General features: G+C 61.7%; 1 protein-coding gene and 1 long non-coding RNA gene across 5 annotated transcripts; one reads left to right on the top strand and one right to left on the bottom strand.

The window, feature by feature from the left end:
• Positions 1-7588: 7588 nt before the first annotated feature.
• Positions 7589-10405, top strand: EMD (emerin). The gene is made up of 6 exons (XM_047098429.1): positions 7589-7798; positions 7888-7995; positions 8165-8242; positions 8463-8596; positions 9535-9581; positions 9674-10405. Exons 1-6 carry the CDS (start codon positions 7717-7719, stop codon positions 10005-10007), a joined length of 783 nt encoding a protein of 260 aa, XP_046954385.1. The 5' UTR covers positions 7589-7716; the 3' UTR covers positions 10008-10405.
• An 11472-nt stretch (positions 10406-21877) lies between these two features.
• On the bottom strand, positions 21878-25345 carry LOC124525873 (uncharacterized). 4 transcript variants are annotated; one of them, XR_006965574.1, is made up of 3 exons: positions 24630-25345; positions 23297-23399; positions 21878-23183 (listed from the first exon to the last, which is right to left on the bottom strand). It is a non-coding gene; the product is annotated as an uncharacterized LOC124525873 (long non-coding RNA). The 4 variants fall into 4 exon arrangements; XR_006965572.1 differs by having other exon boundaries at positions 21878-23180; positions 24630-25340; XR_006965571.1 differs by having other exon boundaries at positions 21878-23141; positions 24630-25060.
• Between the last annotated feature and the right edge of the window lie 1506 nt (positions 25346-26851).

Here is a 26851-nt window from a genome sequence, read left to right as displayed (position 1 = left end):
GTGCTGCGGAGAGAGCGAGCCCTTTAAATGCGGGAGGGGGGCGGGTTCCGTAGGGGAGGAGCCACAGCGGGGCGGGGCCCCGGGGTGGGGCTTCGGGCCGCACCCTCCCCGCCCCGCCCCGCCCGTCGGAATGCCCCCTTCAGCCCCCAGTCCCGTCAGTTCGGACCCGACACCGAGGCTCCGGGGAGGGTCTCTGGGCCCCGAAGGGGGCAAGGACGCGCCCTCGCCTCATGGCCTCGCACCAGCGCTGCAGGAAACGCTGCAGCAAGGAACGAGTGAACAGCGTCTGGCGCCGTACCACTTGGCCGCCAGCGGGCACGCCATACAAGGGACTTTCTTTCCCCAAGTCCCCTGCGGGGGGGTGGGGGTGAGGGTGGGTGTTGGGTGAGGTGAGGTGGGGTGGCTCCTTCTCCCCGAGTCACGTGGACTCCGTCCCGTCCCCGCAGCCCCCGCAGCCCCCCGGCCCCCTCCCTACTCGGGACTCCCGCGCCTGGGGTTCCCCGACCGCCCCTGCAGCAGCGGGACGGGACCCGATCCTAAGAGCGAGCCCTTGGAGACCGCGGGTCCCAGGCCCGGCGCTGCTGCCAGAGCTTCACGCCCGTGCCCCCACGCCAGGGAAGCGCCCGCGACACAACGCCTGTGCCAGGCCCGCCTTCCCGCTCTACGCGGTCCCGGCCCGCGCACCTGCGCCCGCCGTCCCGCCGGTCCCCACCGCCTCCCTCCCTCCCCACTCCACTCGGGAGGAAATGGGGCACTGGGCCAGGAGGCCGCCAGCACTCCAGGAGCAAGCAGCCTTGCAAGGGACTGGGCGTGCCAGTGGGCACTGGCAGAGGGCCGAGTGAGGCGCGCAGACGGCGAGTGTACGCCTGACCCACCATGCCATCCACCTGGGGCGCTGGGGGTTTGCTCTCCTCTCGCAATGCCTGCCCCCCCCCCCCCCGGCCCCGGTAGCCCCAGGAGGCAGCCTGGTGGGGGGGGGGGTCGGGGCGCCTTCCAGACCCAGAGGGCCTGCTCACGAGTTCCAATAAGGGTTGGCAGGCTCTGAGTACTTGGGTCTGGGTGGGCCTCGGCCCCGTTGCAGCACAGGGGCGGGGGGGGGGCAAAGACAGGGATCCGGGGTCCTGATGTGGGCGAAGCATGGAGGGCTGCAAGGGCAATGGGAAGCTATTCAGTCAAGATCAATTTTCTGGTCGATCGGTCTGGAGACAGTGGGAAGGCTGCCGTGGGGAGACAGAGACCACCAAAGGAACAGAGGCAAGAGGTCTTCTGGGGACCCTCGCTGCCACCCTCTTCAGTCTAGAGAAGCCAGCCTACCAGGACTCCTCCCAGGCCTGTGCGCCTCCCCTCAGCAACCTGTTCCCTTCCTTATGTCTTCTCTCAAGAAAGCCATGCCTCTTCCTCCTGCGTGCTTGTGAGACTGAACTGCACACTAGCAGGGTTTAAGTTACCTCCTAAAGACCAGCGCAGGAGGAGGCCCTGGGTCAGCCAGCAGGTCGTGCCCAAATATGGTTGACTGAAGTAGCCCCGGGGGTCTGTGTTACCCGCGGTGGGGCTGCAGTCCCAGGCAGCATGTCCCCCGCCCTCTGGCACGCTCGCTGTGGGGCTGCCTGTCACCCTATTGCGCTCCTCCCTCTCCCGACCACTTTCAAACACGCTTGCACAAAACTCCACGAAATGGTGTCTGGGACCTGGGCTGGGAGTGGCAGTGACAGCTGTAAAGAGGGAACCCATATGGACCCCTCCCTACCAGGTCCCGTCAGGACGATGTGAGATGTGACCTGGTCTGTCCCCATGCCCCACTGGAAAAGCAAGTTCCCAAGGACAGAATGACGGGAAATCACTGGATTTTCTCTCCACTAAGTGCCATCCCACTGGGTCATCTGTGTTCATTCTGTAATCTTCAGAGACCAGGCAAACTAAGTCAGCACAACTGAGCGGTAGTCAGCCCCAGCAGAAAGGGGAACAGAAGCTGGGTATCCAGGCTTCCAGCCCTAAGCTTTCCCGGTTTGGGGGAGACCAGGGAGGTGGGTGTAGAGGGTTCTTGTCCTCAGGAAACACAGTATCGCCACCAGATGGCGCCCCATCTCCAAGCCCCCAGATCGGGCAGCCCTCGGAAGCCAAAATCCAGCTCTTTCATATTTTCCCTTATTTGGAGTAGATTCTTGGACGTTAGACACACCCCGCCCCCACCCCACCCCCGGCCCTCAGACCCCAGGCCAGGCCCTCCCACATGGGCGCTTCGGCTGGGGCGGAAAGCTGCAGGGTGGCCCGGTGAGAAGAGACCTGGGCTGGAAAGGCAAGTCCAGGCGCCGCAGGTGTGGACACTCACTTCCTGAGCTCCCACCTTGACCGCTGGCCTGGAGCACGTGCAGGTGGACCTGCCAGGGGACTTCACCTACTTTTCCTGGACCCAGCTGGCACAGGAATCTGGGGATGCTGCTGCTCACATCCTGACTGGCGCTGAACATCCAGCTCAGGGCCAACCTGGGATAGGGCCCAGCCGGGGAATCCGGCCCGTAGGAGGAGCCCCTGCCGCCTGTGCCTGGCCACACCCCTGCCCCAGCCCCCACGGAGCGTAGCTGCCCCGGAACCAGCTCCCCCGTGCCCGAGGCAGCTGGTGCCCTGAGGACTGGTGCCAGCGACGACCCCACTATTACCCTCCCCGGGGGTCATACTGGCTGCGAAGCGTCCTTCTAGGTGACCACTCCGTCCCTGCTCTCGGGAGCCCTTCTTTCCCAGCAATGCAGTGGTTAGCTCATGGGCACCCGCTTAGCCCGTGTCCAGCCAAACACTCAGACACCGTCTCTCTGAGGGACCTCTATGGCCCAGGGCGCCCACACTCCTGGGCACCAGCACGCATTCTCGGGTAAACTAGGGAGGGCAGCTGCTGGACACCGCATTCCCAGGTTCACTCCCAGCTGCGCCCGGCTCCGGCGCGATGCGCGCCGGCGCCCGCGTTCTCGGCGCCTCTCCGCCCTCCTTCGCCACCCCCGTTCCCGGTCCGCGAGCTGCGCGGTGGCCGTCTCGCGCGGAGGCCTCACCTGCTGTCGCCGCGGGCGGCCCGCGACGGTGGGGGTGGCGCCGGGGTCGCCTTCGCGCCCGCGCCAGGAGCCTCGGGGTTCCGCTGGCGTCCGCTGCGCGCCGCGCGCCTCCACGCGAATGGGCCGCCGCTGCCCGCCTTCTTGTTGGCCGCACCCCCGCCCCGCGCCCGCCCCGCGCCCGCCCCGCGCCCGGCCCGGCGAGAAAGCCTTAATTGGTAAAATCGCCCAGGAGCCGGGGGGCGGGGGCGCGCCGCGAGCTCGAGCGCCGGGGCCGCCTGGCGACTCCGCCACCCCCCCCCACCCCCGATGAGCTCACCGCCCGGCGAGGTCCGCCTGGGGGTGGGGGTGCCTGCCTCAAGATCCCGCGGGGTCTACGGGGCCCACATCTCAGCTCAGCGGGAAAGGCCCCTCCCTCCAGGGAGCCGCCCACAGTCACGGCCCCCTGCATTTGCCCCAAGCCTGGGCTGGCCGGGCAAGTTGGATTCTGCCCCCTAGGGTGGGGGTGGGGGTGGGGGCGGACAACAGTCCGCTGCAGGTGTTCGCTGAGCTCCTACCACCGGCAAGGCCGCAGTGGGTCAGAGCCCCGAGCCCCGTGCCGAGCGAGCATCCCGCTGCCACCGATTTGGCCCCTGCTGGGTGCCAGGCCTGGCCTGGGAGCCAGCGGCAGAAAGACACCGATTCTCAGGAGCACGATGAGGTGCGCTCCCGAAGTCCGCGAGGGCCCAGGGCGGTGCAGCCGAAGAGCCAAGTATCGGGGCTCCTGTTCCTCTTCTACATGCCTACAGCCTGGCAGCTTCAGATTCGGCTCAAATGTCATTTCCTTGGGGAAGGCCACATAAAGCAGTGTCGTTTTAACATTTTGCCCACAAAGCCCAATAAGAACTACATTTTACATCCTGAGCCAGTATTATGTGCTTGCCGGTGCACACGCACACAGATTGACCCAAGTAACTGAAAGAAACATTTCACAAAATGAGACTTCTCCTCACTACCTGCAAAGCACTCTGATATTTTTTTATTCTATGCTACCTCATTACAAGAAAAAGAGAGGGGCGCCTGGGTGGCTCAGTCGGTTAGGCATCTGGCTCTTGATTTTGACTCAGTTCATGACCTCACTGTTCATGAGTTCGAGCCCCACATTGGGCTCTGTGCTGACAGCGTGGAGCCTGCTTGGGACTCTCTCTCTCCTCTCTCTCTCTCTCTCTCTCTATCTCCCTCTCCCTCTCCCTCTCAAAATAAATAAATAAGTAAACATTTAAAAAGAGAGAAAAAGAAAAGAAGAAAAGGAGGGACGGGGAAAGAAGTAGGTCATACCCGCTAAATGAATTTGGCCGTCCATCTGCAGTTTAACACTAACAGCAAGGCGCTGATCGTCCTCCTGGCCTCCCTGCATTCATTGCTGCCTTTGCTGGCTCCACTGGCAATGACCTTCCACCCTGACCCAGAGTGGGATCTCCCAGCAGTGCCAGGGTCTCCTGCTGCTCCCTCTCGTGGGAACCCCCCCCCCACACACACACACTGCTGGGGAGACCAGTGGATTTTTGTCACTTGATAGATGAGCGTGGATGGCCACCATGAATTCAGGCCTGTGAGGTGGCTGTGCCGGCGCTTATGGCCAAGACTGTCCTTCAGGGATGGAAACAGACATTGTAATGGTGGAGCTCACCACGGAGGCTACGGCCACGTGGCCGGATCTCGGGACCCCCACCTCCATTTGAATCCTCTTTTTACACTACTGCCTCCCTCCTCCTCCGTACACGACCCAGACAGGCTGGGGGAAGCGAACGTTTGTACGGCGCCCGCTGTTCTCTGGCGAAGGTTTGATATCGGTTGTGACGATCTTCCACGTACTTATTTTCACAGTAGTCCTGCCCTTACGACTTTTGTTCCTATCTGAGCAATGTTTCAAAGTATTTGAATACCACTAGGTAAATCCAAAGTATCCTTAACATCCTTGAAAAGTTAAGTTTTATATCAAACTAAAGTATCAAGAAGATTCTGATCTTAAAACGTTAAAGAGCTTAGTCAACAATCGTCTGGCTGAAGTTCCAGAGAAATTCCTCCTCTTCTTTACCTCTGCACACCCTTCCCAGAAAGACTCTGCTGGAGGCCCAAGATTTCCCCCAACAGCCCCTGTGATGACTCAGAACCCCCAGACCGTCCAGGTCACTGTCCCGAGAACTAAATACTAGCCGTGGGGACGTCCATGTTGGAATTGCTGCACTGGCGATCCCTGTGCATAGTCGCCTCCCTGTCTAGGCCTCCAATTCCTCCTCTGTGTGATGGGGGTGGTGCAGAGGGCCTCTCAGCTCCAATGGTCAAGGGCTTTCCTGGTTTCTGGTGTCTAGAAGAGACCTGCACGGCAGTGGGGCTGGATCGGGGCTACAGGTGCCCGCGGGGTGGGCACAGGGGACCGTCACGGTTCAGCCTCCTGGTGCCATCCGTGGTGGGACCCCATAGCGGGGCAATGGGTGGGACATAAAAGGCAGAGTGCCGAGGCAGGTGCCGGGGGAAGGGGTGTTCCTTGGGGAGAAGGCAAACCTAGAATTCCTTGACCTCATAAGGAAACAGCTCGGATCCCTATGGGGAGGGGTGGCGTGGAGGAGGACCGGGCCTCTGGGACAGGGGCCAGCACTGCAGAAGAAGGCTTGGAGAGGTGCTCGGGAATCAGATCTTGCCAAAACTCACAATTCCATGAGGCAGCCTCTGAGCGCCCCGAGCCCGAATGCCATGTGTTTCCCTGCTCTGAAAGATGAACAGCAAGCCCCCGCCCTGCCCCGGCTGTCCCCTTGCTGCTGCCATGCATTTGTCTCGGCAGCCACACACCTCCGCCTCCGATTTCGAGAGACAGAGCAGGCTTTGCGTATACTCTAAAACCCAGCCAGCTGCAACTCTTCTGGGGGTCTTTGCGTGTGCTCACATCAGGACCACATCTCCTCACCACTCCGTGTGTGGCTACCTCTTCTCCACCCCATGACTCACAGAGAACCAGTCTGTGACCCTCACCAGCTGGACCTAGCAGCCTGGGTTTGACCAGAGCCCTCCCCTCGTCTCCTGGTCGCCAGCTGTCATCTGACATCAGACACAATACCTCCTCTCCCTATGCTCCCAGCTCTGGCCCTACCCAGGGAGGAGTACATCAGTTGGACCGACACTCCATGAGCTGGCTTCATTCACGATATGATTGTTATAATCACGCCTTTGCAATCTCCCCAGGGACAGCTCTTTATTGACCAAGGCCCCCACCATTTCCTAATAGCAGTCCACGCTCTTCCACAGGCCTTGCAGCCCTCCATGCTTCGCCCACATCAGGACCCCGGATCCCTGTCTTTGCCCCCCCCCCCCCGCCCCTGTGCTGCAACGGGGCCGAGGCCCACCCAGACCCAAGTACTCAGAGCCTGCCAACCCTTATTGGAACTCGTGAGCAGGCCCTCTGGGTCTGGAAGGCGCCCCGACCCCCCCCCCACCAGGCTGCCTCCTGGGGCTACCGGGGCCGGGGGGGGGGGGGCAGGCATTGCGAGAGGAGAGCAAACCCCCAGCGCCCCAGGTGGATGGCATGGTGGGTCAGGCGTACACTCGCCGTCTGCGCGCCTCACTCGGCCCTCTGCCAGTGCCCACTGGCACGCCCAGTCCCTTGCAAGGCTGCTTGCTCCTGGAGTGCTGGCGGCCTCCTGGCCCAGTGCCCCATTTCCTCCCGAGTGGAGTGGGGAGGGAGGGAGGCGGTGGGGACCGGCGGGACGGCGGGCGCAGGTGCGCGGGCCGGGACCGCGTAGAGCGGGAAGGCGGGCCTGGCACAGGCGTTGTGTCGCGGGCGCTTCCCTGGCGTGGGGGCACGGGCGTGAAGCTCTGGCAGCAGCGCCGGGCCTGGGACCCGCGGTCTCCAAGGGCTCGCTCTTAGGATCGGGTCCCGTCCCGCTGCTTGCAGGAGCGGTCGGGGAACCCCAGGCGCGGGAGTCCCGAGTAGGGAGGGGGCCGGGGGGCTGCGGGGGCTGCGGGGACGGGACGGAGTCCACGTGACTCGGGGAGCGCGAGCCACGCCCAGCGCCTCGGTCCCGCGCGGCTTTCCTGTCCTGGCCGGTTTCTACCGGTTCGATTTGCGTAGGCACCCCCCCTACCTCCTCCCTTCTGGCCGTGACACACCAGCCGGTGACGCCTCGGCCGCAGACCCCGCCCCGCTCCCACGTCCCGACGAGCCCACGCTCTTTCCTCTCGCGCGCAGGCCCAGCTCCCCTCTCGAGTCCCTCCCGAACGCGCCAGCAGGCGGTGTCTCCAGAGTCGCCGGCCCCGCCCCCTTCCCGGGGCGCGCGGCCCCGCCCGTTCCCGCGGCCGGTCGGGCGTGCGCGGTCCGGGCTTCCGCGCACGCCCCGCCCCCTTCTGCCTCTAGCCTATCCTGCCCGTTTGTGACGTCAGGGCTCGTCAGGCCCGCCCCGCCTGCTCCCACGGCCCGACCGATCCGCACCGGCTGCTGCTCGCGGCCCGGCCCCGCCCCGCACAGCGCGCGCCGTCCGCAGAGCCCGCGGCCGTGACGCGGGCGTGACGCGGGCGTGACGCGAGTGCCGCCGCTCCCGAGGCGCTCGCGCTGTCCCGCCGCGCTCCGAGGCAGCCGTAGCTCGGCCCGCGTCGCCAGGCCCCGGGCCGCCTCCGGGTCCCCGCCGCCCGCCGCCCGCCGCCCGCCATGGACGACTACGCGGTCCTGTCGGACGCTGAGCTGGCCGCCGTGCTGCGCCAGTACAACATCCCGCACGGGCCTGTCGTGGGTACGCGGCGGCGAGCGGGCCCCCTCCCCGCGCCGCCCCCGGGCTCCCGGCCCGCGCCCCTGACCGCTCCGCGTCCCGTGTCTGGCCAGGTTCCACCCGCAAGCTCTACGAAAAGAAAATCTTCGAGTACGAGACCCAGAGGCGGAGGCTCTCGCCCCCGAACTCGTCCGCGTCGTCTTTCTCCTATCGGTTCTCGGGTGAGGCCCCCGCCCCAGAGCCCCACCTGGCCTCCCGTGGGGACGGGGCTTGGGCGCCACGGAGGCCGGGGTCGGGAGGGTGCAGCAGGGGCGCCGGCCGGGAGGGAGGGGCACGGGGGAAAGGAGGGGGGCCTCGGGGGCAAATGGTCCCGGCCCCCCCCCCATTCAGACTTAGACTCGGCATCAGTGGACTCGGATATGTACGATCTGCCGAAGAAAGAGGACGCCTTACTCTACCAGAGCAAGGGTAAGGCCGGGATGGGCCGGGCACCCGGCCACCTTTATGGCACTCCCTCAGGGACCCTGGTGTCGGGGGGAACCTGGGATCTAGACCCCCATCACCCTCGGCAGCCCTAGAGGGGCGAAACGGTGCCACAGGCTGGCAAATGGGATTCAGATTAGGTCCACTGGGCCGAGGTGGGGCACTGCTCTCCCCTCTGCTACCCTGTCCCCCACCCCTTCCTAAGGCTACGGTGATGACTACTATGAGGAGAGCTACTTGAGCACCAGGACTTATGGGGAGCCCGAGCCTGTGGGCGCCTCGAAGGGGTTCCGCCAGCCCCCAAGTTCACTCTCAGACACAGACACCTTTCACCACCAGGTGAGCTGGCCGTTGAGCACTTGGGTGCTACCTGAGGGGGTCGTAGCTGCCTTCGGATAAAACGGGGGGGCTGCTGGGACAAATGGTGGCCCCCGTGCCTCCAGAGAGGTGTGGTCAGCAGACACCTTCCTGGTCAGGACCGTTCTTTGGGGGGCTGTCAGAACTGTTAAGAATAGAGCACTTGTGGGGCACCTGGGCGGCTCAGTCAGTTAAGCGTCTGACTTCGGTTCAGGTCACGATGTCATGGTTTGTAGGTTTGAGCCTCCTGGTCGGGCTCTCTGCTGACAGCTCAGAGCCCGGAGGCCGCTTGGGATTCTGTATCTCCCTCTCTCTCTGCCCCTCCCCATCTCACGCTCTGTCTCTGTCTCCTTCAAAAATAAATAAACATTAGGGGCACCTGGGTGGCTCAGTCCGTTTAGCGCCCACAACTTCGGCTCAGGTCATGATCTCGCAGTTCGTGAGTTTGAGCCCCGCGTCGGGCTCTGTGCTGACAGCGTGGAGCCTGGAGCCTGCTTCGGATTCTGTGTCTCCCTCTCTCTCTGCCCCTCCCCCTTTCGCGTGCGCGCGCTCTCTCTCTCTTAAAAATAAATAAACATTAGAAAAAGATTTTAATACAAAAATGAACACACGTTAAAAGAAAAAGACTAGAGCACTTGGGACCGGCTTTCCACCCTGATCTGGGATCTAGCTTTGAGCTCTTTCTCGGAACCTCGGGGCAGAAAGTAAGGTGCAGGCAGCCAGGACAGGCGAGGAGCAAGCAACAAAGCCCTACAGACCCTACAGACACAGGGCTCGGACCTCAGGAGGGTCCCGGGAGGGGCAGGGTCTGGGCCTTTAAGCATTGGTCAGAATAGGCCGGTTGGGAGAGTTTGGACTGAGGGAGAGGACAGGCCACGCCGACCTGCCTGCTGGTCTCCTTTCCTGACTCTCACCTACAGGTGCGTGAGGACAGTCTTTTCTCTTCTGAAGAGGAGAGCAAGGATAGGTGAGTAGAGGGAGGACCAGGCACTGGGTGCGATTCCAGGCCCTGGCGCCCCCCCCCCCCGCCCGGCTCACCCGCTCCCCTCTCTGCCTCAGGGAGCGCCCCGTGTATGGCCGGGACAGCGCCTACCAGAGCGTCGCGCACTACCGCCCTGTGTCCAGCGTGTCCAGAAGCTCCCTGGGCCTATCCTATTATCCCACCTCCTCCTCCGCCTCCCCCATGTCCTCCTCTCCATCTTCCCCCACTTCGTGGCTCACTCGTCGAGCTATCCGGCCGGAAAAGCAGGCCCCTGGGGCCGGTCTGGGCCAGGACCGCCAGGTCCCCCTCTGGGGCCAGCTGCTCCTGTTCCTGGTCTTTGCCGCCTTCCTGCTCTTTGTTTACTACTCCTTGCAGGCTGAGGACGGCAATCCCTTCTGGACGGAGCCCTGAGGCTCTGGCTTCGCGGCCGCCTGTTCTCAGAAGTCCTGGCTGACTGCCTTAGTAGTGTTTGCTGGGGGAGGGGGTGGGGGCTTTTCTGTGTGTTCTGGCTTGGGAGCGCCGGGCCTGGCCCCGGGCACCGCTCGCTCCCCTCGTTCTGCGGGGTAGGTGGCAGGCCCAGGCCCTCCGTGGCACGGTGGGCTTGGGCAGGCCTTCCTCTGGAGCCTTCTGGATCCTGCTTGCCTCTGACCCTTAGGGCCCAGGAGGGCAAGACTCTTCTCCCGGAGAGGAGAACATGGTTGTTGTCGTTGCATGCCTCCTGTCCGTTGTCACCTCGTTGGGGGGGTCAGCCAAAAGACACCCCGACTTTGTTTTCGTGGACACGCAATAAAAAGACCATTTATTTTTAACGTGTGGGCTCCTTCTGCTGGGTATGGGTCGGGCTCTCCCGGCTGGGGGCCTCCGGGGTCGACATCTGGCTTTGTTGCTTCTCCCCTTTTGCTTTGGGGTTGGGGTAGGGATCGCATGCTACCCGTAGGCGTGTTTGCGCTTTACTTGTAGGGTTCCTGACTCCTTACCCAAAGCTGCTGTAACTACTTAGGACAGTAACTGCCACCACGGGGCACGGAGAGCACATTTGGGAATGCAGGCGAGGGCACGGGCACAACGCTACTTACAGAGGCTTTAACCTCGGAGAGCTGACAACGGGCCTCAGTGTCCAAGGGCAGGGACGTGGGCAGGAAAGGAGACACGTTTGTTTGCTGGGGTTTCTCCTGGACAGCTGCTTGCTTAGTGGCATGCGAGCTCACAGTACTCAAATGCCTCATCGCTTCTGGGTCTAATCCAGCCCCTTACCTGGCTATATTGTTGCCTATCTCCAGGTTTTCTGCGGGGCTGGGGGGTGTTTCATAATCTTCAAAGTTGACATACATATATATATATATATTTTAAAGATTTCGTACACCCAATGTGGGGCTCGAACTTACAACCCCGAGATCGAGTCACATGCTCTACTGACTGAGCCAGCCAGGTGCCCCAAAGTTTACATGTATTTTTTATTTTATTTATCGACTTATTTTTAAGAGAGAGAGAGCACAAGCCAGGGAGCGGCAGGCGGTGGGGAGGGAGAGAGAATGTTAAGCAGGCTCCACGCTCAGCATGGAGACCGAATCAGGGCTCAATCCCACGACTGTGGGATCATGACCTGAGCCGAAATCAGGAATCGGACGTTCAACTGACTGAGCCACCCAGGTGCCTTTACATGGAGTTTTTAAAGCAAGTGCTAAGGAGCCGGAGGACAGCAGACTGCGTGAGGCCCCGCATCCTGGTTCTGCATGCCAGCTGAGGAGGAAGGCGCAAGGGGTGGGGGTGGGGGGTGGTCCGGGCAAGCACTCCAAGCGCTCAGGTGGCAAGCAGAGTCCCTGGCACGGGTCCCCGACGGGTGGGGCCCTGGCATCAGTCCCTCACCTCTGACCGGCTCCTTGCTTGGGCAGTAGGACTCGGCCAGGCCTACCTCCCTGGGCACAGCACCCGCGGGCCCCTATTTATGGTACACGATGAACTTGGGTCAGGGCTGGAACTGGGACCCCCCCCTACCCCGTGCTCCTGACCATTTCTTTTTCCTGCATGCTAGTGCTTCTCCCACGTGTGTGTGTGTGTGTGTGTGTGTGTGTGTGTGTTTTCCTAAAGTAACACGTGCATTTAGAATTTAGGGAACAAAATGAAAGAAATGAATGGCTTCTCATTTTCTCGCCTCCCCCACAGCTCAGCCTCCCTTGTTTGCTCCAAGCCACTCCCACCCCGGCTCACCCCCACCCCTGCTCCCCACCCCTCCCCCCCAGGGCCCAGCCACTTTCGGGGAGGACTCCCCAGGCTCCCTGCCTCTGCCCCTTACCGTCCACCTAGACCCGGCTGCTCTGGGGTGGGCGGTGGGCACGGACACGAGACGGTGCCTCCTTCCTGATGACGAAGGGGCCTGATGATCAGATCAGTGAGCCCATGTCAGGTCGCCAGTGCACCAAGACCCCAGAGGGGCACAGTGATGCAACTCGTCTCACCCACTGATCCCCAGTCAGGTGTGTTGAGAGGAGGGACTGACCCTGCCTGGGAGGGCAGCTACCCCACGGGCACTTGGCACCCAGGCAGAGACGCAAGTGAAGCCTAGCGGACCCAACATAGGGCCTGGGGGAGTGGCGAGCTTGATGCGGTGACACTCTGGAGTGGCTGGGGCAGAGTGAAGGCACAGCGGGAGGCGAAGGGGAGCTGAGCTTGAGACATCCCAAGGAAAGGACAGAGACGGGGCATGGCTTCTGGACGTGATGGCCCTCTATAGGCCTCTATCTGGTGCGGGAAAGGGGGCGACAAGGTGTGCTTGGCAACCACTGTGGTTTCTTGGATGCGAGAAGAGAGGAGAGGGAGGAAACGGTCCTACCCATGTGACGCAGTCTCCCCCTTTCCATTCATTTCTTCCCCGAGGTGACCTGCATTCACCCCCCTGTGGCCAGGTGGAGGATTGCTGAGGACTCTCACAGTCCCTAGAGAGCTCCCCCTTTGAGCCTCCTGCCCTAGGGCTCAGAGACACCCCTGTCACATGCAGTCTCGATAGCTTGGGAGGATACTGGGCCTTCCCCAGGACTCCACTTCAAGCCTGGCCCCCTGCCCCAGGGCTCTGTGGGTCCCCGTGGACTCCCACACCTTTCCCAGTGCCCTGAAGGTTCCGGGCCTCCACGTGCTATTGTGCCCCATCCCTAGCAGGCACCCGAGTGCTCTCTACTGCTCTGGGGGCCCTGATCCTAAGGCTGTTGATGGCTCCGTGGGGACCTGCTGGAGCACTGAGCTTCAAGGTCTCTACTTAGTGCTCTCTAGGACTCTGGGACTACCTCTGGGAAAGCTCCCACGGGCCCCCGTCCTGAAGTTACCTAGGGCTCCGGAGTCGCCCCACCAGGGCAGCTGGGGTTCCAGGATTCCAACTCCCAACAGCTCAGGTCATCCTCCTTCCCCCTCCAAGGGCTTGCGAGGTGGCCAGGGGCACGGTAGGGGGACAGTAGCTGGCCTCGGTCCAGGGCACAGCGGCTGTGCTGGTACAGGGATGTCAGCCCCGCAGGAAAGGAGAGGCCCCGGCAGGCAGGGGCTGCCAGACGGGGCACAGCAGCATCCCAGGACAGGGACAGAGAGGAGGGCCCTACAAACGTGGTCTGCAAGGAGGGCCCCTGAATGTCCAGGGGAAGAGGAGGACCGCACTGGAACAACATAGGACTGGGCCTGCCTTGACACGCCCACTGGACAGAGGCCAGCAGCTACGGCTAGAGAGGGCAGTGGCCAGGCCACTTGGTCCCAGTGCCTCCACGTGCATATACTACCCCAGGCCTTAAGACCCTAACAGATGGGAAAGTCGCACTACCTCCTCACTGTTCTGGAAAACGGTGGGCCTGCCACCCTAGGCGCCCGGTGGCCAGTCCCGGGCGACACCGCCCTCTCAAGGCCCCACCACTTCTGCGGGGCATGCTGGCCAGGGTCCCCACAGGACAGCTCCAGAGCTGGGCTGAGCTGAGGAGGAGCCCCTGTCCCTCCCTGGATGTCACATCCTGTCCAGGCAGCTGTGACAGACGCAGGGAAGCAAGGGCGAAAGATGCCAGCCTGGGGGTGGGGAACAAGCCCCGGGGGGAAGGCTCCGCACGGAGGCTACAGGACAGACCCGGCCCTGCCCAGGCAGGGGGCAGAAGGGAGCAGGACTGGGGCTCCCTCCCTGCAGAGGGCTCTGGGGTAGGACGGGCGCATGGCACCATGGCACCGGGACTCCGTCCCACGAGCGGCAAGCGGGCTGGGACCCGGTGCACTGGCAGAGTCCCGGCAGGACACCCCGGCCCCCGGCCGCTAGGTGCTAGGAGGAGACAGGGAGGGGCAAGGCCCGGGCCCGCCAGCGGGCTCACACACAGGGTGTGGAGGCCTGGTCACCTGCCCGGAGCCAGCGGGGACGGTGGCCCAGCCCCGCCGCACCCGCACCAGCGCCCAGGCCTTGCCTGCCAGGCGGGGCGCCAGGAGCAGAGGAGCGGTCCCCGCCACACGGCGACCGCAGGCTGGCCCCATCTCATCTTCTAAGTGTAGGGACGGGACCGCTGGCCACCCCAGTGGGGAGCAGCACGCCCCCCGCCCCCCATCCTTGGGGTCCTGTCCGCTCTGAGTCCAGGCAGCGCAGGGCAGGGGGAAGCTGACCAGCCCCACCCCACAGCCAGCCTCCAGCCGCCCCAGCCACACCTCTGCACCTGGCCCTGCCTGTCGCCCTTCTGCCCCATCGCCCGCCGCCCCCCATCCCCCCCAGAGAGGCTGGAAGGGGACTGGGGTGAGGAAAGGGGGGCACCCGGCCCCTCAGGGTGGGTGGGGCTGCCGCTCACCGGAGCCAGCGAGGGAGTCCCAGCACCTCTTAGTCCGGGGCCCCTTAGGATTCTGTGGGCCCACCCCAGCGCGGGTGGCCACGCCCCGCTCCAGGGCATAGGGCCAAGGTGCTCCAGGGCAGCCCCGGCCACGGAACCCCGGCGGAACCAAGGGAAAGAGGATGGGGTGGCCGCTAAGACAGGGCCCGCGAGCACGCAGAGCGGAGCGACAGGTGCCCGCCACAGGCACCTCCCGTGCGCTCAGTGCTCTGCGGCTCTGGACGGCCTCCTCCCGCTCCCGCTCGGGTGGGTGTGGGGGAGTGGGCCCGTGGCAAGTGCAGACGGGTCCCCCAGAGGGTGGGGTCTCCTCCTCCGGGGCAGGTGCATCCAGGGGAGGGCGGTCCCCAGCTGGGGCCGCTGTGCTGTGCGGCTCAGAGGTGGGGCTGGCTTCCGCCGCCTCGAGCGCTCCCCACGGGCTCCCCGCGGGCCGGGCCGTGTCTCTCAGCAGGCCTCCAGGAGCCCAGCCAGGCCACTGGCGGCGGCGGGGGCGGGGGCGGGGCTGAGCAAACCACTGAGCCACGCGTGGGGTGGGGGGTTGCCCTTGAGCCGGCACACCTGCTGAGGACCGGCGGGCACAGACGTCCTCGGGCAGAGACGGTGAGGTGCAGGGATGGGCACCGAAGGTGGGTGGGCAGGTGAGCGGGCGCAGGATCTGGCTGCCGGGGGGCTGCGCCCACCCACAGGGCCGGCCACCAGGGGGAGCGCCTGCGCGGCCCCGTGAGGCAAAGGGAAGACTCCGCGCCCCTCCCCGCCCGCCGCCGCCGCCGCCGCCGCCGCCAGGGGCAGGAGGCCTCCGAGGGAAGGCCGCCGGGAGAAGCCGGGCCCTCCTTGCTGTTCCTCCTGCCGGGGCGGGGCCGAGGGACGGGAAAGCCGTTCAGCTCAGACACACGCCAGGGGGCTGGCGACGACGCCGGTCAGATGGCCCCGGCGTGTGGGGCCACACTGGGCCTGTGGGTCTCCGGGGGGCCGTCTTCAGGACCAAGCCACCCGACACGCTGGCCGGGGGATGTCCCCAGGAGCCACGACCACGGTCCCCGAGGTCAGGCCCAGCAAGCAACGCCCTGGTCTCTGCTGCTGCTCCCGGGACACGGCCCGGCTGCCCCGAGACCCTCTGTCCTCGGGTTCAAAAAGCACACGGCGGCCGCCCGCCCCCCCCACCCCCCCACGGTGCCAGGAGCTGCACCCCGGGCCCTGGCCCTGCGCGGCAGCAACGGCCAACGGGAAAGGTCCGGCCCACAGAACCGGCGTGACACACAGAGCTCGGGAGCATGTCAGAGCGTGTCAGAGCGAACTCATCTCTGAGGCCCAGCCAGGAAGGACGGGGTGGGCACTTCCCCAGGGAAACCAGATGCTGCTGGCCTCCTGTGGCCACAGTGGGAGCTCCTTCCTGAATTGACAGCTGCACCCCGCCCCTCCCCCACCGCAAGCCGGTGCCTGCCACCACCTGGGCCACCAGAGTCCAGCACGGGGCCACCCGGCTACCCGAACCATCACTGAGGAGGGGCCCACTCCTCTCCACTCCCTGCCCTCACCCGCTTGCCAGCCGCCCGGCGGAGGGCAGGGGGCAGAAGGGGGGGCACGCCTGTGTGCGGAGAGAGGTCACCCCTGCCTGCCTCAACGGGGTAGCTGCCCCCGGCCCCGGGGAGGGAGAGGACGCGGGGGCAGGACTGAGGCGCCCGGGCGGGGCGGGAGCACCGGCGGTCCGGAGCCTCCTGCTCTCAGGCCTGGGCAGGACTCAGCACGCTGGCAACGGTGCTGACCGGCTGCCGTGACGACAGACAGCTGCCCGCCCCGGTGCCGGGACGGCCGCCAGGGCTGCACGCTGCCCCGCAAAGGGCAGAAAGCGCCCCTCTTGGGCTGCGTGGGCCGCCCGGGAACCCGGTCCCATATTCTTCTTCCTGTCTCTGGCTCTTTGTGCGTTTTGTCTGCAAGCCTTTAAAGACGAAGAGCCACCCTCTGCCCATACAAATGCGGGCCCTGCCTGCCTTGGTCCGCGGGCCGGAACGTGCCACCCCCCCTTTAGACAAAGGACGTGTTCCTGAGGGGCCCTGTGAGACCAGGACGCCCGCACCCAGGTTCAGGAGCCAGGACGCTCCTCCTGCGTCGTCCCCTCCAGCACCGCTCCAGGTGGACCCGTGTGACCTAGAAGGACACAGCAGAGGGGAGGGAACAGGAGCACAGACATGAAGTTGTAAAACGGCTGAGGCTTCGATCTCGATCTCGGGGCCCCTCTCTTCTCTCTCTCCCCCCCTCTGCCCCCTCGCTCTCTGTCTCTTTCCCCGTCTCCCGTCTGTCACATCGCTGGCTCTGGGAAGCCCTGCCCTGTGCTGCCCTATGGAGGGGCCCCACGGGGGAGGCACCGAGGCCCCGCCACAGCCACGGGAGCCAGCTTGGACGCAGGGCCCGCCCGACAGGCAGACCGGGTGGCTTGGGCCCTAGCTGATGCCTGGACTGCGGCCTGCGAGCCACCTTGAGCCAGAGCCCCCCAACCGAGCCCTCTAGGAGCCTGTCCTCAGACCGTGTGGAGGTCAGATCACAGGGATTAGTGGTGGCAGGGGTACGTCGGGGTAACTCGGTGTGCAGCAATGGGTGAGGAATACACGGTAGCGGTCCAGCAGGGAAGCGCCACGACCCGGTAGCTGGGGGCGGGGGGAGCAGGGAGGACGAGAGGCAGAGGCTAGTCCGTTTGATCCCACGGCCACAACACGCTCGTGTGCCACGTCGCAGAGCCACTCAGGTATTTACGTGGAGAAAGCCTCTCTGAGTAAGTCTGGAGCAAAGGAACCCACGAGAAACCCCGGAAGCCATTAGGAAGAGCCTGGAAAGCCCGATGACACAGAAACCAAACGCGTCTGCCTGGCCTGAACAAACCCAAAACCACAGTCAAGAGACAAGTGACAGCGCAGCTCGGGGAAAGATTAGCAAGACGTGACTCAGGCCTCGTAGCATTACCCTATAGAGAGAGCTTGAAGCGGTCCAGCAGGAAAAGCGCCAAGACCCGGGAGCTAGAGGCAGGGGGCGCGAGCAGGGAGAAGGAAAGGCAGAGGCCACACCCTTTGACCCCACGGCCGGAACACGCTCGTGCGCCGCCGCCTTGCAGAGCTGCTCATTCTGGAGACAAATGGCGGCCGGTGCCGGGCACTGCACTGCCCCCACCAGCCGGGGACGAGCCACCGCGGAGTCAAACAAACAGCGACCACCAAAGAGACCGGCCCTAGTGGGTGGGTGGCGGTCGTGGCGCCGGGTGCCGGGCGGCTCCGGGCGGCGGCACCGCCGGGGACCTGGGAGGCCATGTTGCTGGAGAAAGGCAGTGGCTTCCCAGCAGCTAGAGGGCCGACGGCACCCACGGACCAGACGACTGGCAGGGCCGGTCCCGGGCAGACGACCCCCTTTCCCGTCTGCACGCTCCCCCCAAATCCACGTTCTCGGTCTCAGGGCCCAGGGTCCTCCCCTGGCCCCGAGCTCAGGGTGCGGCTCTGTCCTCTGCCTCATCCAAGGGTTCTTTGCATCCCCACTGCCGGGCCCCACTCTGATCTCCGCCCCTCTCTCTCCTACGTGTCCGGACCTATCCGCTCCGGTCTGGGACTTGCCGGGCGCCTGTACAAACCCGACAGACACCTTCTCCCCGCCCGGGCTGTGGACGGTGCCCTCCAGACAAACCGGGGCAGGAAACGCTGACTGCCCCTCGATGGGAAGTCCCCGAGTCCTCGAGGGCTAGCAGCCTCCTGGCGTTTCCCAGGCCCGTGGGGACCCGGCCAAGGGGCCATGCCCAGGTAGGGAGGGCACGGGGCACGCACACACCTAGGAGCGAGTCTCAGGTCTCCGCAGCAGTGCTCCTCACAGAGGGGGGTCCCAGACCCGTGGTGGTGGCAGCAGCGTCAGCCCGGAGCTTGTTAGAGTCACAAGTTCTCAGGCCCCACCGCAGATCTGCAAGATCAGAGACTCCGGGGTGGAGTCCGGCGTCGCGAGGTTGAACAAGCCCTCCCGGTGTTCCCACGCGGCCGTCCAGCCTGAGAACCACGGGGACGGATGGTTCCTGATGGCACCCACTTGTAGAGAAGCCACGAGCTTTCTCTGCCTCTGCGGGGCCGCCCTTGCTTGTGACCTCCCCAGGTGACAGGCAGGGACAACCACAGCCGGGTCCTGGAGAACAGGGTGACTCGGGCAGGACTCTCTCCCAGGGGGGGCCACACCTGTCAAGTGGCGTAGGAAAGACTGTGTTACCTTCCTGCCGTCCTCACCTGCAGGAGCCTGGAGAGCTCCCCTGGCCAACACCACACTCGCGGGTACGGGCACCAGCTCTGCCCACCTTTTCCCGGGTACCGGGTACTAGGCCTGTGTGTGTGTGTGGAGGTGGGATCCATGCTTTACAGAGAACTGTCCCAGACGCACTCAGGGTCGCTGGAACACACAGCGCGCCGGGCAAGGAAGGGGTGGAGGCGGGGGAGGGGGGGGGAGTGGGGCGGGGGTGCCGCGATCCGGTCCCCGGGAGGCTGGATGCGCCCCGGACCGCACAGCAAGGCCGCTCTCCGAGGCCAGGGCGGGGAGGGGCTGCAGACGCGGTGACTATGCCCTTGGTCATCCCGGTGGGGCCGTCGCCCCCTTCTCCCCTCACTAGGCCCCCGGGGGCCCCGATACACTGGCCCTGGCCGTCTAGAGGGCCAGACCCCGTCAGGTCGGCCTCGCCCCGGCGGAACGCACAGGTCCCCAGGCCTCGGGGAACGGAGACTCTGGCAGGGGCCAGGACCCGGAGAGGCGGGGGGCGGAGCCCAGGGACGGAGGGCGGAGCCCAGGGACGGAGGGCGGTGTCCAGAAGGCCGGGGCGTCGTCCGGGCACGCCGCGCCCACGCTCACCGCCCCGGCACCGGTCTCCTCCTGTCCCTCAGCGCGCCACAGGAAGCCCCGCCCCACAGGTCGCGGGGCACCGCCTTCCTGCCCACCCCTTCCGGCTAGCTCCGCCAATGCCCCAGCTCGGCTCAGGACGGGGCCGCTCCCAGGCCGCCCGCGGAAGCCCCGGCCCCGCGGCCTGACGGACGTGTCCCCTGCCCAATCAAAACAAGCCGGTCGCCTGCGCGCCCCTCTGGACTCGGCTCCCGCGCGCTCCTTTCTAGCGGTCGGGCCCGGTGGGCCGCGCGACGCCTAGACGTCCCGGCGGGACGAGCGGGACGTCTGCGTGCAGAGTCGCGCAAGTCGTCGTGTCCGTCCACGCCAAGCCCTGCTTGTGCGCTTTCGGCTGGAACTTGGATCTTGAAGTGACGGACCTCACGGGGAGTTCCGGAGAAGCGCCAGGGCGCCTCCCGCAGTTCCCTGGGACCGGCAGGGTGCGCATCTAGTGCAATCGCACACCCGGCTTTGGCATTGCTGCCGTCCGAGAGCCGCTCCGTGTGTGCCGCACCCGCGTGTGCGGCCGCGCGTAGCTCTGCACTTTCGCCACGCGTGTAGATTCAGGCGACTCCCACGGGCACCCGCGTCCAGTTGGTTCCCTCCCAAGGACCCCTCCTGTTAACCTTTCGTAACCACAGCCTCCTCCCCTCTGCTCCCTCCCACCCCGCGACCACCAGTGTTGTGTGCTCGCTCGTGTACAAGTTGGTCATTTGAGCACTTCGGTCAATGGAACCATGATGCGGTATGCAGTAGGTCTCAGTCACTCCGGGTGGGCTTTTTTCCCTTCACTCTCATAATGCCCTTGAGATCCATCCGGATGGTTGCGTGTATCCATAGTCAGTTCTTCCTTCGTATCGCTAGCTACGGTCCTTGGTGTGGATCGACCGGTTGCTTCAAACATTCACCCGCTGAAGGACACGCTGCTCGTCCCCAGCCCTAGGCTGCTGCAGATACCCCCGCTATGGACATTCACGTACGTGTTTTCGCGTGATCCTAAGCTTCTGTTCCTTTGGCCTAAATGCCCAAGGGTGCAATTGCTGGGTCCTATGGACATGGATGTTTAGCTTTAAATATTTCATTTAACTTTAGGGTATTTATTTAAGTAATCTCTATACCGAACGTGGGCCTCCAACCCACCACCCCAGGATCAAGGGTTGCACGCTCTTCCCACCGAGCCAGCCAGGCGCCCCTGGATGTTTAGTTCTCCTAAAGGGAGAAACTGCCCACTTGCGGTCCACCCTGGCTGTTATCATTTTCCATCAGCACCCTGCACAGTTTTAGAGCGCATCATCGAACATTTTTACAAAGCGACATTATATTAAGCAAGATTGTTAACAATTTTGTCTCTCTCTTCTACATATAGTCTTCTAATGCAATCACCAACATAGTCATTTACAGAGTTTTACAAAGCATATACCCTGGGGCGGGGGTGGGGGGCGGGCAGGGAAAAACAAAAATGAATAAAAATAAAAAGCATACATCCTATATATTTAATTGTGATTTTCTCTTACTTACTTACTTAGCAATAGGTCTTTGAAAACCTTCCATGTCACTAAACAAATGTCTAGCTCATTTCTCTTCTGGCTGCGTGGTATCTGATGCATGTACTGTATGTATGTACTATATGCAGGTACTATAATTTACATAATGAATCCCCAACTGGATGGTACGTTTACCTTTCCTCTTCTCTCTGCCATTGGCATTAGCACCGCAAGTACCAACTGTGAACGTGTGTCAGCCTCCCTCTAGGATAATTACCTCTAAGCGAAATTGACAGGCCAAAACCTATGGGCGTTTGAAATGTCAATAGATACTAAGAGATGGCCTTCCCCACCGAAAGACCCCACTGGTGGTACACTAGGGCTGTTAGTTCTTTGTTACCTATGTTGCAAATATTTTGCCCCCAGTATGTCTTTTGTCTTCAAGGACAAGGCTTGCCGGTTTGGGCAGTCGAGAAGGTATACATTTTTTTTTTTTAAGTTTTTATTTTACTTTTATTTTTAATTACTTATTTTCTTTGAAAAATTTTAACGCGATTTATTTCTGAGAGACAGAGACAGAGAACAAGCAGGGGAGGGGCAGAGAGAGAGAGGGAGACACACAATCTGAAGCAGGCTCCAGGCTCGGAGCTGTCGGCCCAGAGCCCCACACGGGTCGAACCCACGAATCGTGAGTGAGATGGTGACCTGAGCCGAAGTCGGACGGTCGCTTCACCGACCGAGCCACCCAGGCACCCCAATTTTTAATTATTTTCCATGTTTGTTTATTTTTGAGAGAGAGGGAGAACGCGAGTGGGGGAGGGGCAGAGAGAGGGAGTCAAGAGGATCCAAACCGGACTCTCTGCTGACAGCACAGAGCCCCACGTGGGGCTAGAACTCACAAACCGTGAGATCATGACCTGAACCCAAGTCGGAGGCTTACCCGAATGAGCCACCCAGGCGCCCCTAAAGTTTTTGTTTTTAAGTCATCTCTACATCCCCCCCCCCCTTGGGGCTCCAACTTCAAACCCTGAGGTCAGGAGTCACATGCTCTACAGACCGAGCCAGCCAGGCGCCCCAAAGTTACACATTTTTATACCACCAAGGCTATTAAACTGTCAATTGGCGATTTCTGGGTTGCGTATGGTGGGCACGAAGGCCTCCTCCCACGTGTGATGACAGTAAGGAGACCCGGGGTGGCATCGATGAGCCTGTTGCCAAGTCCTCGGTGACCCGGGCTGGTAGGTTGACCCGCTGGGCCAATGGCTGTGGCCCTGGGCGCCGGTCACATGATGCAGGGCTGCCTGGGCTGGGGGCTGGGGGCTGGGGGCGGTGCCACTCTGACAGCCAGCCCCTGCCCTCCAGGGATGCCAGTCCAGTTTGGGAGAAAGACCAGCGAATACGGAATGAGAAACACGCATAGGTGGCGCGCGGGTAAGCAAGAGAAATCCCGGGGAAGAGGACGCAGAGCAAATGCAAAGTCAGGGGTGGGTGAGCAGGGATGCGCTAGGGCCGTGGGGAGGAGCTCCCGGGGTGGGGAGGAGCTCCCGGGGTGGGGAGGAGCTCCCGGGGTGGGGAGGAGCTCCCGGGGTGGGGTTCCCAGGTGCCAGGAGCAAATGGCTTTCAGAAGGTCAGAGGGCAGAACCGAGACCCCACCTAAAACCCGTGTTGGTGAAGGGTGACCCCCGCGGGACAAAGGCAGGATGGTGCTATAAGGAGAAGTGGGTCTGAGGGAGCGGGGACGAACGCCCCCCTGACTCCAGTCCTAGCAGCCGCGAACAGGGAGGGGCTGCCTTCCCCCGACCCCTAGCTGCAGGCTGAGAGAGGAACTGCTCCCCCGGCATCGTCGTGGTACTGCTGGGCTCCGGGCCGGCCGAGCACATCCACCCTCCCTGGAAGGGTAGAGCTACCACCCCAGGCTTCCGGCCCAGGACCCCCAGAGGCCCAGCGGGACACGCGTCAGCAACCTCGACTTGAAGACACGGCCCACCTTGGTGGAGAATCGGCAGGCCTGTCGAAGACAGGACTGGCCCTGTGGACCTTCCCAGGGAGCAACTCTCAGAGGCCAGAGGACATCGTTTGCGGTCATGGCATTGCGAGCTTGCGGTGTGCCTCGGGCGTGATCCCCATGCACGGCTGTGCCATCCCGCAGCCCTAGCAGCCTGTTCGAGGCGTGATCCCCATTCACGGCTTCTTCCGCACCACTAGCTGGCAAGTGGCCCAGGCGGGGTGTGGATCAAGGACGTCGGGCTCAAGCCAGATCCCCTTCTGTGGGGCTGTGCTCTACGGCGCGGCTCGCTCCCTCACTTGGAGGTCCCCGGGGAACGTGTGGCACACTCAGCATGTCCTGGAGGCTTGAGAGGTGAGCCCAGGTGGCCATCCCCCACGGAAGCCTCCTCGGGCCAGCACACAGCAAAGGGGGCAGGGTGAGAAAGAGAGCCGCCTTCCCCTCTTGTGCTTAACTGGGGTGGGGCGGGGGGGGGGACTTCAAAACCCAGACTGGCATTACCTTTGATTTCTCAGGAGATCAGAGAGCGGCGCTCGTGGATATCTACGCGTTGTTTGCGTTATTGTGATAGAAAGCTACTCCACCTCCCCAAGTCTTCAGTGGCCTGTGAGACACAACAAAATAAAAACACAGAAGAGGGAATCAAACAGATAAGAATAATTTTAAAAGCCCAGGCACGGGGCACCTGGGCGGCTCACTCACTAGAGCACGCAACTCTGTGTCTCCGGGTTGCGAGTTCCAGCCCCGCGTTGGGCACACAGAGGTTCCTTAAAAGAAAAAAAAAAAAAGCACCCAGTCAATTTTGAAAAAGAACGGTCGAAGTCGGGCGCCTGGGTGGCTAAGTCTGTTAAGTGTCTGACTTTGGCTCAGGTCATGATCTCTCGGTTCGTGAGTTCGAGCCCCACGTCGGGCTTTGTGCTGATGGCTCAGAGCCTGGAGCATAGATTCTGTGTCTCCCTCTCTCTCTGCCCCTCCCCTGCTCGCGCTCTTTGTCGGTCTCTCTATAATAGACATGAAAAAGCGTAGGAGTAACAAAACATAGCCTTTGGAATAAAATCCGTCAACAGACGGATGAAACCCCAAACAGATGCCACTGAAGAAAGAATTACTGACCTGGAAGATGGTCCTCAGAAATCATCTCCTGCCCCATATCCCCTCGTGGTGGATAAGGTTGCTTCCGCCTTCCCTGAGAAATTGTGGCCGCCCCTCCTCAGAGATCCAGGCTCTGCCTCTTCCAGGCCCCTCATCCTGGCGTCTAGGTGTCTGCTCAGCCCCACCTCTTCCCCGCTTCCCCTTGCCTTAGGGACGGCAGCTTTCTGCCATACGATCTGTTTCTTCAGCCCTCCGGGCCCTGAGCCACCGAATGCTCGTATTCGATTTCGTCTGCTGAGAAACCGTGTCTATTTCTCGTCTCCTTCTCCTGCCCGACTGCTACAGAGTCGGACCTGGGAGTGGTCTCAGAAGAGGGGCCCGCCAAGTGGGGATGTGGGGATGGGTGTGGTCGCGCCCTTGGGCCCCAGGGCAGGGCTCGGGCTCCCTGCCAATGGGAACTGGGCGCGTACGTAGCACCCGTGCTCTGCGGGGACCTCTTCCTTCATCAGGCTGTCACCCGCAGTGAACCGGGATGAAGGGCCACCTGCGGGAAGCCCTGAGGAGCCGGCGTGGCTGCTGTACCGTCACGGCGGTAAGGACGGCTCTGAAGACTGTGGTGTGGTGATCCCGGAGCGCGCAGAGAAAACAATGGCAACTTTAGTTCCTTACCTCTCAGCTCCAGTCACAGCACGACACGCACGGAACTCCCCCGACAGCCCTAAAAATTCCCTTCCTTCCGTACCTGCAAGGGTTCCTCGTGGTGAAGATTAAACACAAGTTTATCGGCGCGGGTTACACAATCCCAAAGTCCACTGAATTCCCAGCCTCTCTGTGTTTCTCGTGTGAAAGGTATGGCCGTGGTTGGAGGAGTGTGGCCCGGAAACCTGGAACTGGGACGTCTGCTCGGCCTCAGTCGAAGCTGAGAGTCGGGATGCCATCAGCCCTCTGAGCACCCCCATAGTGGTTCAAGTAGCTGCCCCGTGTCTAAGGGACCGGTGTCCCATCGCTAGAGGAATGTGTCATTATCTCGTGTGGGCTTGGTCCCTTGTAATGCAATTCATGTTGTCCTTGAGATCCTGTGCAACATCCCGCTTGCCATTCAACCCATACGTAGGGTGCAGTCACAGTATGCCCCACGGCTAAGTCTGAACCATGAGGAAATAGCTCACGTGTCAATAACAATTCCCAGATGTAACTGGTATCTAACAGATTAATCCTATCTGAACTCTTGTGGGAATGGATTCTCAGCCTACCAGGCTAAGGAGGTGAGCTAACGCACTCACTGGGGTAGATTCACTGATAGGGATGTACTTACTAAATGTTCCTGAAGGAATGTGGAGCACTTGTAGCTGGTAAGAAATACAGGCCCGTGCTTGTTTGGTTGACTGAACTTGGACTCACTGGTGGCCTGTAGTTGATCGGTTTCAATGCCAGGACTCTCTTGGCATGAGGTGGAGAAGGGAATCTAAAGTGTTACGAGAAAAAGAGAAAAAAAACCCAAGTGTTAGAGAGAGAACAACTTGGGAAGTGTTAGAGAGAGAAGATCACGTTGGATCTGAACACTCCACACCCTATGTTCCACAGGATGGTCCAGAAGCAGCTCCTTTCAGTGAAGCTTTGAGAGAACCATTAGAGTAGAAACAGTTGCATCTTAGAAAAGCTCTGGAAAGATCACCATGGGGGCCCCTGGCTGGCTCAGTTGATAAAGAATGCAACTGTTGACCTCTGGGTAGTTAGTTTACCACATTGGGTGTGGAGCCTCGTTAAAAAAAAAAAAAAAAAAAAAAAAAGATCAGGCGCCTGGATAGCCCAGTCGGTTAAGTATCCGACACTTGATTTTGGCTTAGGTCAGGATCTTCAAGGTTCGTACATTCGAGCCCTGCATTGGGTTCCATGCTGACAGCGCAGAGCCTCCTTGAGATTCTCTCTTTCTCTGTCTGGCCCTCCCCTGTGTTCTCTCTTCTCTCTCTCTCTCTCTTTTTTATATATATATATATATATGAAATTTATTGAGAAATTGGTTTCCATACAACACCCAGTGCTCATCCAAAAAGGTGCCCTCCTCAATACCCATCACCCACCCTCTCCTCCCTCCCACCCCCCACCAACCCTCAGTTTGTTCTCAGTTTTTAACAGTCTCTTATGCTTTGGCTCTCTCCCACTCTAACCTCTTTTTTTTTTTCCTTCCCCTCCCCCTTGGGTTCCTGTTAAGTTTCTCAGGATCCACCTAAGAGTGAAACCATATGGTATCTGTCTTCCTCTGTATGGCTTATTTCACTTAGCATCACACTCTCCAGTTCCATCCACGTTGCTACAAAGGGCCATATTTCATTTTTTCTCATTGCCACGTAGTATTCCATTGTGTATATAAACCACAATTTCTTTATCCATTCATCCGTTGATGGACATTTAGGCTCTTTCCATAATTTGGCTATTGTTGACAGTGCTGCTATGAACATTGGGGTACAAGTGCCCCTATGCATCAGTACTCCTGTATCCCTTGGGTAAATTCCTAGCAGTGCTATTGCTGGGTCATAGGGTAGGTCTATTTTTAATTTTCTGAGGAACCTCCACACTGCTTTCCAGAGCGGCTGCACCAATTTGCATTCCCACCAACAGTGCAAGAGGGTTCCCGTTTCTCCACATCCTCTCCAGCATCTATAGTCTCCTGATTTGTTCATTTTGGCCACTCTGACTGGCGTGAGGTGATACCTGAGTGTGGTTTTGATTTGTATTTCCCTGATAAGGAGCGACGCTGAACATCTTTTCATGTGCCTGTTGGCCATCCGGATGTCTTCTTTAGAGAAGTGTCTATTCATGTTTTCTGCCCATTTCTTCACTGGGTTATTTGTTTTTCGGGTGTGGAGTTTGGTGAGCTCTTTATAGATTTTTGGATACTAGCCCTTTGTCCGGCTTCCCAGGGGAGTTCTACCAGACGTTTAAAGCAGAGATAATACCTATCCT

The sequence above is a fragment of the Lynx rufus genome, unplaced genomic scaffold (assembly GCF_022079265.1).
Source record: "Lynx rufus isolate CCGP_SWC_20201006 ecotype Redwood Valley unplaced genomic scaffold, mLynRuf1.p SCAF_49, whole genome shotgun sequence".
Classification (NCBI taxonomy): Eukaryota; Metazoa; Chordata; class Mammalia; order Carnivora; family Felidae; genus Lynx; species Lynx rufus.
The sequence above is the reverse complement of the archived record's forward strand: the minus strand, read 5'-3'. Positions and strand labels throughout refer to the sequence as shown.

Excerpts from the sequence above, each read along its gene's own strand:
- EMD (XM_047098429.1), top strand. The coding sequence starts at position 7,717 with ATGGACGACTACGCGGTCCTGTCGGACGCTGAGCTGGCCGCCGTGCTG. Across the intron at positions 7,996-8,164 it reads TTTCTCCTATCGGTTCTCGG|ACTTAGACTCGGCATCAGTG; the intron begins GTGAGGCCCCCG and ends CCCCCCATTCAG. Across the intron at positions 8,243-8,462 it reads CTTACTCTACCAGAGCAAGG|GCTACGGTGATGACTACTAT; the intron begins GTAAGGCCGGGA and ends CCCCTTCCTAAG.